At 39.0% G+C, this 16,385-nt stretch overlaps 1 protein-coding gene across 5 annotated transcripts in view; it reads right to left on the bottom strand.

The window, feature by feature from the left end:
- The window catches only part of PLCH1 (phospholipase C eta 1), an 80,009-nt gene that overhangs the window by 5,682 nt on the left and 57,942 nt on the right, over positions 1 to 16,385 (bottom strand). For 3 of the 5 annotated variants that reach the window (XM_061452688.1, XM_061452693.1, XM_061452689.1), the window contains 13 exons: positions 15,800 to 15,907; positions 13,971 to 14,132; positions 11,337 to 11,408; positions 8,427 to 8,521; positions 7,676 to 7,776; positions 5,467 to 5,646; positions 5,264 to 5,371; positions 4,797 to 4,921; positions 4,284 to 4,368; positions 3,370 to 3,516; positions 2,907 to 2,986; positions 850 to 909; positions 16 to 373 (listed from right to left, as the gene is read on the bottom strand). In XM_061452688.1, coding sequence (XP_061308672.1) covers positions 16 to 373; positions 850 to 909; positions 2,907 to 2,986; positions 3,370 to 3,516; positions 4,284 to 4,368; positions 4,797 to 4,921; positions 5,264 to 5,371; positions 5,467 to 5,646; positions 7,676 to 7,776; positions 8,427 to 8,521; positions 11,337 to 11,408; positions 13,971 to 14,132; positions 15,800 to 15,907 — 1,681 coding nt within the window. The remainder of the gene's footprint in view (positions 1 to 15; positions 374 to 849; positions 910 to 2,906; positions 2,987 to 3,369; positions 3,517 to 4,283; positions 4,369 to 4,796; positions 4,922 to 5,263; positions 5,372 to 5,466; positions 5,647 to 7,675; positions 7,777 to 8,426; positions 8,522 to 11,336; positions 11,409 to 13,970; positions 14,133 to 15,799; positions 15,908 to 16,385) is intronic. The other 2 variants (XM_061452690.1, XM_061452691.1) reach the window with 2 other exon arrangements.

Raw genomic sequence — 16,385 nt, 5'->3', positions numbered from 1 at the left:
TTGGAAGTATCTTACCAGATGTGTTTTCTTTCCCTTTGGCATCTTGGGCAGTTTCATCTGCTGGGCATGGCAGTCCTACAAGAAGATATTTGTCCACGGGCATAGAAGCAGGACGTGCTTGCAAGCTCCGGCTTGTACGCCTTACAACTCCTTTGTCCTTCAGGTCTGTTGGTTCTGATGCACTGTCTTTAATTTCAGTAGCTTCCAGAAAACCCATCTTGCTTTTCTTTCTACCTTTTGCTGGTGCACTGGCTGTGCGCCGGAGAATTCTATCACCAATAGATCGCTTCCGTACACAGTGCCCACTGGTTTCAGCAGAATTGTGCTTTGGGTTCTTGTTAAACAGACCCCTGAGTCCTATCAGTTGCTTATTCTGAAAGGACAAGAATAGCCACAGTTTCAAGTGAGTTCAAACTATTGTATGAATACAATGAAAAGGCCTGCTTTTACAGCATTTATGAATGATGAAGACAAAGTTAAAAATGCAGCAAAGCAAAAATTCACACCAAGCAATTCACGTCTGCTCTGACCAAGAAACTATCAGCACTGGCCTCCATGAATTCATGCATGTCTGTATTTCTCCTCATTAAGATGGCAGCCTGCCACAGTTATAAGAAGTTTGCTCAAAATCTCTTAATCAGAGATGACAAGATTGTAAAACGTGTACTACAGTGACAGGCTACACATTAACTTGGAATTCTATGCATGGGCTTCATCAAAGCAATATTCAAATGTTTCAGAGTCTGAATGAAGAATGATGTAAATTCGGTAGTTGCAGATCATGCGATTAGGAACCATTCAAAAATATCTGTGCCCAGCAAGTGCAAAGTGCATGCTAATGAAGTCTACCTTTGTGGCTCCTAGAAAGTGCAATATTGTGTAACTGGGATTGAGGATTAAAGGACTCCACTGAAAGGCAAAAACAAAATGCAAATACATTTGGCTACAAGCTTGATACAAGCAAATAAGGTAGTAGTACATCAGCTGTAAATATAACTGCTCTACAGCAAATTTAAACCTATTTATTAATCTAAAGTAAGTTTCTCTCAGAAACTTGAACAGATACCCTCACTTGTAAGGAGACAAATATGCATTCAGCCTTTGTTTATACATTAGAAACAATAGCACAGCCCATCATTAAGGCAAGCATTAGATGAACAGATCAAGTGATACAGAGATCAAGTCTCAATGGGTCTTCTCCTCCCTTCCTCCTCTTGGTCTTCCTATGAAACTTCTCTTTACTATTTTTCTTGAGTCTGTTTCTTCTTTGAAGAGCACATGAGCCAAGAGCAATAGCCAAACAGGCTCTGCTACAGACTACCACCAAAATTGTATGTGATTTCACATTTGTACCCAGACATGTACAGATCTAGGTATACATTGCAGTGAATTCCAGCCTGTTCACTACTGTTTCTCTTTTTACACTGATTTAGGAGTAACAAAGTCTACCTTGAATACTAAAAGATTCTCTTTGTGCACAGAATGTGAACAGATCTGGAATGGTCAGTGCCGTTCCTTCCACCACCTTGCTGCTGTCCTCACTGGCAGGAAGAACACTTGTGGAGGCAAAAACAGAGGAGTACATTGAAACCCTGGTCCCTGTGCTGAGACAAGGATGCCAAGAGCAAGATACCTAAGTTGCTTAGAGAGCCACCATTGAATCATTCAGTAACCTAATGGGATCAGTGACAACAAAGGTAGGGGAGTTAAGTAAGGATCTGTTCTATACCAAATCTCAGCCCCAAGGACTTGTATATGTTATTTTCTATTTCTGTTCCACTCGGCTTTCCTTGGGTGCTTGCAGAACTGTGGTTTTACATATTTGACATGACATTCTTTGCATCCACTCTCAGAAGGGAGAAAGACTGAGGGCTAACTGTTCTTTTCAACCTTTACCCTTCATAAAGGTGGGGAGGCTGGTTTGTGGGGTTTTCTGTTTGGTTAGTTTTTTCAATCATTACAAAGAGCTATTTTATTTTAGTATTCCACTGAATATGGCCTTCATTTATTTGTGCTAGTTATCTCCAATGTGAACTGTTCATGAAGGCAGTTGAAGCAGGAATGCACAGAAAATGGACTGTGCTTTATTTTCATTTAAAAAAAAATTAAAATCAGTAATCTTGCAGAAAACCAAAATCTCTGCTCTAAAACCTTAAAGATTTAAAGCTTAAATCGGTTGCTAAAATAGCTTGCCCAATACCATGTTCTGGTGCTGTTATAGTTCTCAAGATTTACTTTAAAATAAAATTAGTTTAACACATTGAAGAAATGTACTTACTGTATCCTGACATGATAATTATTAGGCGCTAACAGTAAGAACATTGATGAGTACATGCATGCTAAGCCTAGAGTAAGAGCACATTATGCTTTCCTTGCTGATCACCCACAGGGAACCCCATCACGCGCTATGGGCTACATCCTTCTCCTTCCTGAGTGCTCCAACAGAAGCATGTCTTTGCTGTTATTGGGGTATCTGAGCTGGAGAAAGACAGGTTTTACTGGTCATGGGTGTGCTGTGAATGGATACCCTGGCTCGGTGCTCCTCAGAGAAAACACTATAAGGCATTGTATTTCTCTTCTTTGAGAATGCTGACACCTGTATGTTTGTAGTTACCTATAGACACAAGTATAAACAAAGACATCAAGTTTAGGACAACAGAGAATCAGACATTGTGCTATGTCATTATTGTATAATCCTAATATTTTGTTTCAAATTTATTACTGATCATTGCCAGGGAGAGCTAGGCACTGCTAAACCAAGGTACAAACTGCCACAAACCTAAGCTGCAAGAATCATTTAGAAATCACACAAATCTGTGAGGTTCTGTTATATATTTAAATCCATTTTTATCAGAAGAATTAAAACAAACAAGTCATAAAGGATGTAAATTTCCAAATATACCTACCTTTCCATAGATGTCATTTATGATTATATGAACGAATATGGAAGCTTCTGTCAGTCCTTCTAAATACACATGACGATAACCTAGTAAGCCAAAAATATTACACTACATATAATTTTAAGCACAACTGGTAATGACTGCCTATAAAAGTGAAATATACACAGTAAGCCACCTTATGCTTTTACTAAAACTTCTCTTAGGTTCTTACTTGTTTTCCAAGCCCACCCCAGAACAAATTTCCTCCAAGTTATAAATCGGACCCTAATAGCAATTTCCAAAAGCACAGACACCCAAACTCCTTCACATAATGCTGAATATACCACCCTAAGGAGAACTGTCCATGCTTGTACAAGAAGTCTCAGAGATATATTAGCGTATCTCTTATGTTGATAACTTCATCTTAAACTTTAAGTTTAAAGCTGTTTGTTCTTCAGCTAGATTTCTAAATCAAACAAGTGGGACTAACCAGGCACAAGACTACTAAAGGCCAGGGTTCTTTGTCCAACGAAGTCTCGCCCTATAGGATCATGGTCCCAAACAAGAAATCGCACCAAAGCTATTTCAGGCATGTGGACAGTGAAAGTGAGTGTTTCCTCCCAAACAGGATTAAACCCTGTAAAGCAAACAGAACAGAAATTTTGGAAAACAAGTCCATAGGAAGCACTAGCCTCAATATTCCTGATAGGCAGCAAGAGGCATAGGAAACAAGCAGACCAAACACACAAATGATAACTTATTGCTCATCCAGATAGAGGTGCACTCAATCTCTATTATGTATGTAACTCAAAGTGACAGATCTGTCTCTTGGTTTGCTTTTACAAACAAAACAGTTCTGTTTGGGTAGCTGGCAAGGATACTAAGGCAAGTCACTTTTTCGTAGAACTGAAGTAGGCTAAAGACAAATCAGAACAAACAGGAACTATATTTGTTCCCTCCCCATTGTTTTACAACTGCCTATGAGAAGTGATGCCACCTCTCCTGTTGCAATAGGCTATCCCACTCTGTTATTCAATCTTCCTCCTATGAAGGCTGAGGTGGCAGGGAAATTGCCTAGGGTGTGATTTGGTTTTTTTCTTGCATTTGAAGTTATACCTGTATTTTCCATACATTAAAAAAAATACATAAAAAATTTGCAACTTCTGCATAAAGGAGGTTTAAGAACTATCCAGGAGACAATACTGTGGTGAACAGCTCCTGTCCTTCACTCCTAGCTTGTCTGTCTCCCCACACCAGAAATTCAGAATTAATCTGTTAGAATACAATCATTTCAATTCATCAGATAAGAATCTCTGCAATTTAGAAAGTAATAACAGATATTAAATCATTTATAATTATTTAATATTTTACTCCAAGAAGAAGAAATCAGCCTGATTATCTTACCATTGTCGTCAACCACCCTGGTCTGATCTTTACAGCAGTCAACAGGTAGCCCAATGATTTCCACCTCAACAAAGGGATCTATTATCTATTTTTTAAAAACAAAGTATTTTAAAAGCAAGCCAATAATAAAATCTAAAAGTCAATTTTTCAGAAAATTCATGCAGAGAGTTAATTTAAATTCATATGAGAATTCAAAAACCTTTGATTCACATGGATTTTCAAGCAGCATAATCATGAGAAATGACTTCATAAAGTATAAGTTGAGGTATGGTTTGCAGTCTCAAAAGCTATGGCCAGCTATGACTAATTTTCAAGAAAGTACAAATCAGCTCTTAAAGATCATGTGTAGAATACAGACTCCTTGGGAAAATGCAGCATTTAGTGACCAAAAGCTTGAAAATATCGGAAATTTATTAGTATATTTAAATAAGGAGAAAGCTTATTTGAGTCACAATCTGTCATGTCACTCCAGGGCCTCTCATTGAAGCATCTGTTGGTATCAGAGTATCTTACCTCTCCTCTGTCCCCTAACATGGAGTCAGGGGGCTTAGGTAGCTGCTGTCCACTGATGATTTTCAGAATAAACTGCTTTTTAGGACTGGCAGGAAGTGGGTCAGCAGAGTAGGGGTTGAATGTGCCTAAAAGATGGCAAAGAATGAGAATTGTAAGGAAAACATACATAGAAGATGTATCACCCAAGATGCATTCATATAGCTGAAATTCAGTCATAAGAAAGAAACTTAGAGTATGAAACAGCTGTTGATTAATTTTAAAATTCCATTCCACTTTCTTGCAACCTTTTCTGAGCTAAGCAGCCCTTGGTTATATGATTACAAGACAGAAAGGTCCCCTCTAATAAGTTATGAATGTATGGAAATATTAAAGATTCTATATATGTTCTTTCTTGTGTCTTCACGACTTCATATGAAGACACTTTCTGAAAGGCTTGACACAGTAAGAAATATATAGTGGGGCATTACCTTTGCACATCTGCTGAGGTTTGAGGACATAACCACAGTTGCCATTTACCCTAAATTTTGCTTCATTTAACTGCATCACACGTCCCTCAGACTGGTAGTTTAGTGCCACTGATGAAAGAAAAAACTCAGGTGTCATTGATAATGATAATATTCACTTATCACATACACAAGGACTGGGAAGTAAGTTTTCATGCAACACCTACCTAACTGGCAGCCAACGTTCCAGTAAGGTAAAGGATTGAAATTGCTGGAGTCAATCCGATAGGCTGATGGATACACCCTTGTAAGCTGTTTCTGGTTGTAAAGCATAAACTGTTCAGCCTTCTGCTGCACTGCTTGGTGGGCTCTTGTTTCACTGAATGAGAGCACATTCCCTGTTGATCCTGCGTGCATTGTTAAATCAACAAACAGGTTATAAAGGAATCCCAGAAGATGGGGGCCTGAACTCAGACCTCAGTTATGCTGGTCTTAATCAAGGGGAACATGAGATTTAGTCCTAAATTATAACACAGATTGCCCTGTCATATGCAAATCACACACACTGCATAACTGAAGACCACCAGTTTCCCCTTCCAGCAGGGTCTTTTGTTCTACTGTCAAGCTTCCAGAACTTAAAGGGGAAGCCAAGCAAGAGCTGAAGCTAATTGCTAGAGCCTTTTCTCCTGCCAAACAGCCCAGACATGATTGCTAAGAAGAATCTATAGAGAAATCTACTAATGGCAGCATGATGATAACTATCTTACTCAAGAGCTTACAGTCAGGGGGAAGAAGTGCCCAGCAGGTCTCTTGTCCTTGTTAACACATTAATAGAAGCACTCAACCCATTTCAACTCATCCTTTCTCTAAGTGTCGTGGTTTAAACCCAGTCAGGTAACTCGTTCACTCACTCCCCCCCTTCTTTCCCTCCCCCTGCTCCCAGAGGGACGGAGAGGAGAATCAAAAAGAATGCAACTCCCATGGGTTGAGATAAGAACAGTTTAGTAACTAAGGTATAACACAAATCACTACTGCTACCACCAATGATAATAATGATAAAGGAAATAACAAGGGAAGAGAATACAAGACCTCAGCACCAGCAGACCGATAACTTGCCTCCCCTCAGCCCGACCAAGCACCGACCGATACCTCCTCCAACCCTGCAGTCTCCCAGCCCTTCCAGCTCACTCCCAGTTCCATCCTGGGCATGACGTGCTGTGGTATGGAATAGCTCTTTGGTCAGTTTGGGTCAGGTGTCCTGTCTCTGCTTCCTCCTGGCTTCCCCTCCCCCCTGGCAGAGCATGAGGCTCACAAAGTCCTTGGCCAAACCAAAACATCGCTATCAGCTCTGTTCCCGAGCTGAAAGTCAAAACACTGCACTACACCAGCCACCAAGAAGGAGAAAAATGACTGCTACTGCTGAACCCAGGACACTAAGTAATCCAAGCAAACTTTCCAATTTGTAGGTCTTTCCTCTGAGAGTTTTACCCCTTAGGCATACCCCCTCTGATCAGCCCTCTGGGAGAAAGACTGCCCAGAAGACTTTCTTAGGTGAAAGTGCCCAACTGTGAGAGAGCAGTTAGACCCACTCAGCCATATGATCTCTCCATGCCCATCTCTTCAGCTAGGATCAAGAAAGCACAAGATCTAGACAAAAGGTAAGAGCAAGCCCTCCTTTCCAAATCGTCAAGAGCAATCAGATGGATTCAGATTGCACCTGGACTTGCAGAAAAAGCTGAGCTGTTTGTCAGCTCAGAACAATGACACTGAAACTCTTCAAGACTTTGTTCTTGTATGATACCTTGAACTCTCTCCATGGTGCTTTCACCCTCCTTAACTTCTCCCATTAAATTCTATTAAATTAGGAATTAATTTTATAGTAATTACAGAATTTCATACAGAGTTTGCTCATGTACATTTAGTGACCTTCCCCACAAATTCCTTTGCAACTTTCTCAGTGTCCATTTTACCTCTGTTTAGTAAAACAACTGCACACTTTCTGAATGGGGATCATATCTATTTATCACAACTAAAAATCTATCATGTTATTAGATGCTACTTAAAATTGATAGAGCTAAAAGATGATGACAAATTCTAGAAAACTGTGAAAACAGGAAAGGGTTTGCCTAAAAAAAGCTTTTCAAAACAAAAAGACATTTTCAAAACCATCACTAAAACATGAATGACATATCAAGGGAAAGGTGGTGCTTTACTCTTTCTCTCTGTCGTGGGTTCAGCAGTAGCAGTCAGTTAGGTAAAAGGAACAGGTAACTAACTCCCCTGCTTTTAAAACATCTTAAAAAAAAAACAAAACAAAACAAAAAACAAAACCAAAACCAACAAACAAACAAGGGAAAAATGAAGAAGGCAGACATGCTTCCTATCCAAATAGGAAAGTGAAAAAGGCATGTATAAGTCTTGTGCCAGCAGCCTTACCATCATCTACTATATCCTGGGCAGCCACAGAGTTTGTGTACACCACTAGGTCAGAGAGAGCTCGGCACAGCTTCACTGTTCTTCTTCGATGAGCCAGTCTGCTGAAATATGTTCAATACATAAAACAAATCAGGAGATTTTCAATATTTAAAGCATATTTCAAGCTCCCTTTCTCTTCTTTTCATCTATAAGGAAATGAACAACTGTGAACAGGGAACTGTGTGTGGCAAACCTTCTCAGAGAGGGCTCCAAGACGACTGTTCCCCTCGTACCTGTATAGTCACAATACACATTTTTTTTCATTTAAAACATAATGAAATAGCTGCACCATGTCTCTTCTCAACACAAACAAGGCAGACAGCTTTGAGCTGTATCTGAAAAAGGAGCACTGCAGTGACAACAAATGCATTCTCAATGGCACTTTTTTGATTGCTTTTTCTTTACATTCTCAGATGTAATAAAGTTCGCTGGGCTGTGATGTACCCTTACCTAGCCTAAACAGTTTTCTTACAGCATGCAAAATGTAGATCGGCATTTTTCCATTAGAAGAGTATTACTATCAGCTATGAAAACCTATGTAATCAAAATATCAGGCTACAGCAGTCAAGCAAAATATACACCAACAGAAGTGTCATAAATGACCTGCTCTTAAGAACAGACTTCCCCGAGGCAATGACATGTAAGTATTGATAATAGTAAATATTGCCTCTAGCTTAACTGAGCTGTAAAACTATGGTGATTCATGGCTCACCTGTGGAGCTGCCCCATTTCCTTCCCACAGGGTGTTTGCTGGCTTTCATCATCATCTGATGCACTATGGTATTTGGATGCTACCTTCACAGCTTTCTGTTGGGAAAGAATCAAGCACAGCTGTGTCAGCTTATGGGGTGGGTCTATAAATACACATTATTGTAATTACTGTCAGTGGGTTGGGCAAGCTGCAGAAGGTTTACAGCACAGGACCAGTGTCCTACAAGGATGCTGAATGACCTCTGGGGGTTTGACAACAGAAAACTCTGGGTATGTCAAGTGTTTCCATACATGCAGAGAAAAAAAGCCAAAACAAAGCACCTGTGCCCAGATCTCACTATCTGGCCGCAAGGATCCAAGCCTGCATCCAGGGAGCAGTTTTACCTGCTGGCAAGCAGACAAATCCAAGCCTGAAGAATATTATTTCTGCAAACTGACCAGTCCGTTGCAAGCCAGTGCATATTCTGCAGCTTCCCTCCCCTGCTCCCTCCTAACATGAAAACACAACAATGCTCCAACTGTCTCCAGTACACTGGCCACTAGTCCTGCTGAAATTCTAATGGGTTGTATCATATTTAACAAACAGTAACACACAACATGCATTGCTTTCACCTACCTATGCTACTCCCAACTTAGAAAATTTAGGGAATAATCCATGAAGTGGAGAACAGTCTGGGCAAAAATTTTCAAACATCACCCTTCTGCGGCCTTTTGAGCCCCCCCATACAAGCATTCAAGTTATTCCAAATTATTACAGTAGACAGTAAATAGCTATGATAAAAACATTAACATCTCCAAAGCACCTTTATTTCACAAGCAACTGTTACTTAATAGTTTCCTATTTCAACAACATTACATCTTTTGTAACACTAACAATGTCTTCAAGTGAGAGTTTCTTTAATTCCCTTCTCATCAAGGGGTAATTAACCATATAACTGAAGACTCTTTATCCTTTTACTCATATGGCTAATTGAGCACAGATTTCTTTTCTCCTGTTACGATACACAAATAATGTACATAATTTAGTTTGCTGTGTTTAGTGCTGAAATAAAATTGCCTAGATTGGGAATAATTTCCTTGGTTTAATTTTGGAATCTGAAGGTCTGCACTGGGGATGCTTCCCACAGTTAAGTTGCAGGAACTGCCAGCCTTAGTGTGTTTGTCCCTCCACTGGCAGTTTTTAAAGAGTTTATACATGAGGCACAAGAGCTGGCTGAAAATACCCCAAGTCAATATCCCTGAGTGGATGATTTTGTACCTGCAAAAATATCAATAGTAACTGTCCTTCCCTTTAGCTGGAATGGCATAAATGGGAAGTTACTGGACAACCCTGTTGCCTCGGTCTACAACACAATTGGGAAGAAAAAAAAAATAAATCTATATATACTCTGAATTTTTTTCAGCAGAGATGAAGCAAATGGGCTTTCCAACCTTCTCTATCCATTAGGTTAGATAGTTGTAGTAATTAAACTATTGACATATTTTCCAGCCCTCAGCGTAACCAGCAATTTTTAGTGGCTGACTTTTGCCTGTGATATCTCATTACACAGCATTTGTTTTCCCATCAGCAAGCACAGGTTACAAAGAGAAGTGTCCACTATCATGCACAACAGGTACTTACAGATCTCAACATATTCTGGGTGAATAATGTGCACTTAGCTAAAGCTGCTGAAAGAAGTATGTTCGCTTCCATCTGATGTAAGCTTATAATCACAGTGTAAATGAGTCCTGCTTAGAGAATTTCTGATGGCTACTAGCTGACTCCACGGCAGATGAACTGGTGGCTGATTAAGTTGTATGAACTATTTCATAATTGCTGTTTTTCCTAAGCTGATGCTCAGATTTTATCTATTACAGAGTGTGTTCCCTGCTCAGATGCAGCTTTCACTGCAGAGAGCACTGAAGAGCAATACAGGTGTCTTGCAAGCTGGGGCAGAGGAAGTGCTGGCAGAACAGTGACTCAGACGCAGAACTGCTGTGTGCCCCTTTCCTGACAAGCCTATCTACTGATTTATTTACTTGGTATCTGCTAATTGACTCAGGAGGAAGGAAGCCTTCAGTTGAACCAAATCATGCTGAGATTACATGTTCAATAAATCCAAGCCTCAAAGCACTGTGGGAGTGTGGGAACAGGGAAGGTGGATGACAGGAACACATTTGTCAAGATATGGGAATAGGAAGAAACATAGGCTTCACTGTCACTTCTGGTAGCTGCTGTCCACCTGTAAAACAAAACCTCACACTCATTTGAATTATATCAGATCTTACTTGGTTCAGCTGCAACAGTGAAGACCCAGTGAAGCAAACAGTTTGACCTAGCAGCTACACAAAGATCTAACTTAGCTGCAAAACCATTAAGAGATCAGAAAAGAATACATTCTTACAAAGCAGAAGTCAGAGCCAGTACTCAGTCACAGCAGACCCCTAAATCAAGTGGAAAGCCAGTCACAGCACACCCTGTGTGGCACTGCTCAGGGTATGAAATAGCAAAACTGGACCCTGAATGAAACCAACATTATGTGTGCTGTGTGCACACAAGTCTGGAAAATAAGAATACACCAAGGCATTTGTCTATGTTACTTTTATGCCGTTGCAAGTTTGATCAGAAAACCAGCAATTCCACATCACTGGTAAAGACAATCTTTTTGGTCCGGCAAGATTTTGTGGGGTTTTTTTTTGTGTTGGTGTTTTTTTAGTTTTTTTTTTTTTTTTTACTTTACAAGCTCATCTTTAAAAAGTTCTCCAATACTGCTAGCAGCCAGTATTCCTCTGAACAGCAATAAATGTGTAATCACATAGATTTTCTGACTGCCCCTACACACCATGCTTGTTCCAAGCAATAAAACATATCCAGTGTCTCTAGAATGCTGTGAGAACTAGAAGAACAAACTGAGTCTTTCATTTTACTTACTTTGTGTTTACCGAAGTTGCCCATTAATGATCGACTATGAGACTTTTTTCCACCTTCTTTTACATCCAGGTTCTGTGCAGAGAAAGTGCAATAAGAAGTGTAACTAGATACCTTCAGAAGCATCCTTAAAGAGACTGCTACAGTCTCTAAAAGACATCATTTCTACCTAACGTAAGTTTTTGCATGTCACCCTGATTCACTATTAGAAAAGTACAGTGATTCCAAGTGAGAATAAAAGTGAGTTAAAGTCTAAACTGCAACATACTGATCTGTGACCATAAACTGAAATCCAAGATCTTCACAGGACTTCTCTAATTTGCTTATATAATTGATAGCTTAGCAACCCTCTAGCATTAAGGAAAAATATTGACACTTAAGACAACAACCAACCATGTACAAAAAGCAGTCTAGCAAAAACAAGCAAGCAACAACAAAACACATTTGAAAGTGCACTTGAAAACAATCACAAAGGAAAAGGGAAAAAAAAAAAATCTAGCAGATAAATGTGGACTTTTCATAGGTAGCGTGAAGTCTGAGTTTCATGTTCATAGCCATGCCCCTAGACACAAATTTGATAATCCCAAGCAGCACCTAGCTTTTTCTGTCAGAAAAGCACATTCCTTCCTCTTCTAAAAAGCAAAACAAAGACCTAAAGGTGCTGAAGAATATTTCCCCAGGGTTTCAGCAATTCCTATGAATTCCAATTATTCCCTGTTCAGTGTTGAGTTGGAATTCGCTTCCAACTACTGTCGTGGTAAGGGCACTACATCCAAGGAGGTCAATAGCCTCTGTATCTATGTTCAAAGATTTGTTCCTAGCTCAGGATGAAAGTCTCTGTAAAACGCTGAACGAAACTTCAGCAGACAAAGTGCTTTTCTCCCTCAGATAAGGGTGAGAGTTGACAATTTCAACAGCAAACTGAAACTAGTATCAGGCCTGACAGTAAGTATTGTACACACTGCTTGCTTACCTTGCTCACCTACCCCCAGAACCCACTTGGTAATTACTGGAGATGAGCACATAAAACTTGCGATAAAGGAAAATGAGATCTGACCACCAAAAAGTAGAAAAAATTCCCAACAGATCCCATTTTGGTACATCAATTACAAAGTAACTACTAGAAAAAAAGCTTTACAACACCACCAAAGCTAGCTAATGAGTTAGACAATTACCAAACCACCAAAGTGTTTAACCAGTTAGCTTCCTCCCATCTAAGTCAACAGTGGCTATAAATTATTCTTATTATTGTTTTAACTATTATTAATTGTTCAGCTCTGTATTGCTATAAGACCCTTGAAAAGAGTCATGTACAATCAATCTTCACACAGGATTGTTGCAGCAAGAGATCTAATAATTTCAAATGTCAGTTAGAAAATTCTATCATTTAATATTATTACCTGACAGATATCTGAATAATGCACTTGTATTACTAAAGTATTTTCAGTACTTTTATCACATCAATGACATGTAACGGGTAATCTCATTCATCATATCCAACATCAACACCTTATAGAAATTTGCATTCTCTAAACAAAACTTCTTACCCCTTCAAAATCTATCTAGGGGCCAATAATTTTCCAGACATCAGAGAACACAGCAAATGTAATTTTAACACAAAGTAGCATTGAAATGACTCATATATAATCATATTTACTAACACAGGGAGTTTGCTCTCTGAAATCCCACTTTTCTGACCTCATGAAGGCCAAAGGGAACAAGCAATCTGACTGTTCTCAGACTGCAAAGCCAAAGTCTGAAAATAACCCTTCTCTGTCATGTCAGATTGCTTTGTCCTCTGCACTCTTACAGCCTCTTCCCACCACAACACAGGTTTTACAGATGTCTCGAGCATCAGCACAAGCCGAGCATGTTTGCTGCAGTCAAGCCTGGCTCCAGGCAAAAGTCTCATAGGTCCAGCCTTGGAGAAAGATTGATGAGAACTACATAAGCTCTAAAGAGTGGGAAGACATGCAGGAAGCAGAGCTACGTGTACTTGACCTTTAAGACTACACCTCTTACAGAGTAGGCACTCCCACACAACAATTCACTCAGTATTTAACCGAGGTTTGCATACAATTGAGGTAAAAGTATGGTATCCGTGGATTCAAGGTACTGTTTACTGACGTAGTCAAAATTCTGATACATTTTATTGTTTTACAAAAGTAGTTTGATGTCAAAAGGGAAAAGAAAACCTGCCCTTCTTGATCTGAAACAGTCTCAAAGTCATGAAAAAAAACCAGCCTTTCTTTCATCCATTGGCATTACAGGCAGAGAACGCTTTCTGTTATTACAGCCAGACTTCCTAAGACTAAGGCAACAGAAAAAGGATCTTTCTAGACACAAACTGAATTGCTTGATACATGCTTGCAATTGGTACTTGACTGCACTGGTTGCTTCCAAGTGTTACAAGGAGTAAACCCGATTAGAAAACATTGAAGCAACATACTCTTCACATTTGACCAAATTCTCTTCTTAGGTATTTCCCTAAAATAGTTCCAAGTTTTTGCTTTTTGGACAAAGCAAACTTTCAGAAGCTGTTTAAAATGTATCAGTTTTCTCATCTGAAAAATGTGCAATACACATTGTACTCTCTTAATATTGAACAGAGCATATGAAAGGGAAAAACCCACATACCTGCTTCAGGTTAACATTTAAACCCTCATGAGTTGCCTTTAGTAGGGCTCTCACAGTGAAGCTGTCAGGATCTTCTTTGTCCCTGATTTGGGATTCTTTTATTAGAGATTCCAGTTTTGTTCTTATAAAAGATTCCACCTGGTGCTCAGTTGCACCATTACTCTGAAAGAAATCCAGTTAAAGTAGATTATTATGTCCATCGCTTCTGGAACAGCCTGAGGAAGCATTACACACGTTTTGGGCAACACAACACTCCGAACATTTTCTTTGTAAGAAGCTTCTTGTATAATTCTGTCTTGCATAACCTTGCCTTTTTATTAGTCACTTTTACCGCCCTTTCCATTCTCCTTTTTCTTTTTAGTCCTCCTGACACAACTTACACTGCCATACCAAATCACAGTCCACCACGTAGAACGCCGAGAACCTGGCCCTGGTGTTAGCAATTTCTTTCAAAACTGTCACAAGTCTGATATTCTCTCTCAGATGATGACAAGCTAATGCACTTACCTACTTCCTCCAAAATACCAGACAACCCAAGCATCGTTATACTTTGGCTCCAAACAGTAAGAAAGAGGAGTTAACATCACTCATATGTACTATACAGACAGAAACCAGTCTCTTACATAAGGTGCCTAAAATAAAAATGGATCTTGTAGAACAGTGTGCACTTAGCATCCCTTTGTCACTGAGGTGGGAGACCTCTCTTGAGAAAGGAGAAGATAGCAACTGTTCTGTACTAACACGTTCCATTTCTAACCCCAAAATACATACTGTGTTTTGCATTGGCTTTAAGGATTGCCAAATTTGTCATAGATCTTTCTGTTAAAGAAACCATAATCTTATCAGAAGTGCTGAAGCCACATTAGTAAAGTATACATGGATTACACAGACTGCTCCTTTGAACAGCACATTGGTTTCAGGCCTTACATTGGTTTCAGAACCAGTAGAGCAATCTCATCTCACTACACCCATAATGAGAGTTATGTTCTTTCAATATATACTTTTTCCTTGAACTTAAACCTGCAGAATTTTGTAGCTATACTTAAAATCAATCATATTCCTAAAGATTTATGGAATTGGGAGTCTTCAAGCTTCCCCATAAAATTAATACCAAATATTTCCAATACTGTAGTAAATACCAACAAAAATATAACATTCCGAGTCATGGAGCAAGCTAAACACTAGACTTGCCAATTGCCAATTTGAATTCTTTCAAATAAATTCTTTCTATGCCTCCCTAGATAGTATTTTCTTTGTTCAAAAGTTTTAACTGGTGAAGCAAGGCTGTCTCCTGACTAGACTAAAACCCACTTGCTGGATAATGCACACCAGTTTCAGCTTGTAGCAAAAAATATGTTAATAAAATTAACAGCAGAAAAATAAATGAAGAGTTAAGAAATCAAACAGAAATCAAGCTTCTGTATCAAAAAATAAGAAAAAGAAGGATTGAAAATGAACCTCATATTTGTTTCATTTGTATGTCTCAATTTTCATCTAGCAATTGTGTAGCAAATCCATCATGCCATTGCTTTAAGTACTACACATTTGTACCTGAAAAAAGCCTAGCAAGCTTGCAAGTGCTGGCATCAATGCTTACAGTCTAGTGTACCTGAATTATTTAAATCCTTTATTTATATGATTTAAAAGACAAAGTGTGCATTTCCAAACAACGTAATTCCATATCTAAATGTGAAATTATATAACTTCTTTATCTTAAGGGCCTGACTTAAAAATCACAGTTAAAAACTCATCTGCTAACAACTACGTAGGATTATAGAGTATGCACTGTAGAGTTATAACAGTTCTAGGAACTGTATAAATGCACATACATAGCTAGGCTTTAATTTGCAGTCATCTTCAATTTCATCAGCACTATCCTCATCTGAAACTTCTCCTTCCTCAGCATCTGGCCCGAGACTGCAAGGCAACTTTTTACCCTAGAATGAGGAAAAAAAATATTCACAATAAATGCACACATGGACAGTTTTATTTAATGCAAAGACCAAAACAGCCCATTCCTCAACTATTCCTTATTTTAATTATGGCCACAGTCTGGAAATTGTTTTCAGAGAGTCTCACGCAAACTGGTTCAAGGACCTAGATTATCACAGGTGATATTTTAAGATTTTCTGGAAGAGTTTCTTACTGGAAGATCTTTGCAAGCTCTTTCAAAAAAGTGTATCATCTCCCATGTCTGGAGAAAGCAAGCAAGGGTCCAAAAGATTTTTTTGAGTTAACTTTCAGATATTTCAGACTTACTCCTAGCAAGCAGACGACTGTATATTTAACATTTTTAAAAAAGTCACAAGCTGAGATTTTGTTATAGGTTCCTCATAAGAATAGAAAACACAGACACAAAAGAAGTCACTGCAAGCACCCATCAACATGAAGGAAGCAGCAAAGCCAAAACCTATT

Source organism: Pezoporus flaviventris, unplaced genomic scaffold (genome assembly GCF_033815535.1).
Source record: "Pezoporus flaviventris isolate CSIRO_AGI_PZ_B2104156 unplaced genomic scaffold, CSIRO_AGI_Pfla_v1 ptg000013l, whole genome shotgun sequence".
Lineage (NCBI taxonomy): Eukaryota > Metazoa > Chordata > Aves > Psittaciformes > Psittacidae > Pezoporus > Pezoporus flaviventris.
This window is presented reverse-complemented; position numbering and strand designations above follow the sequence as displayed.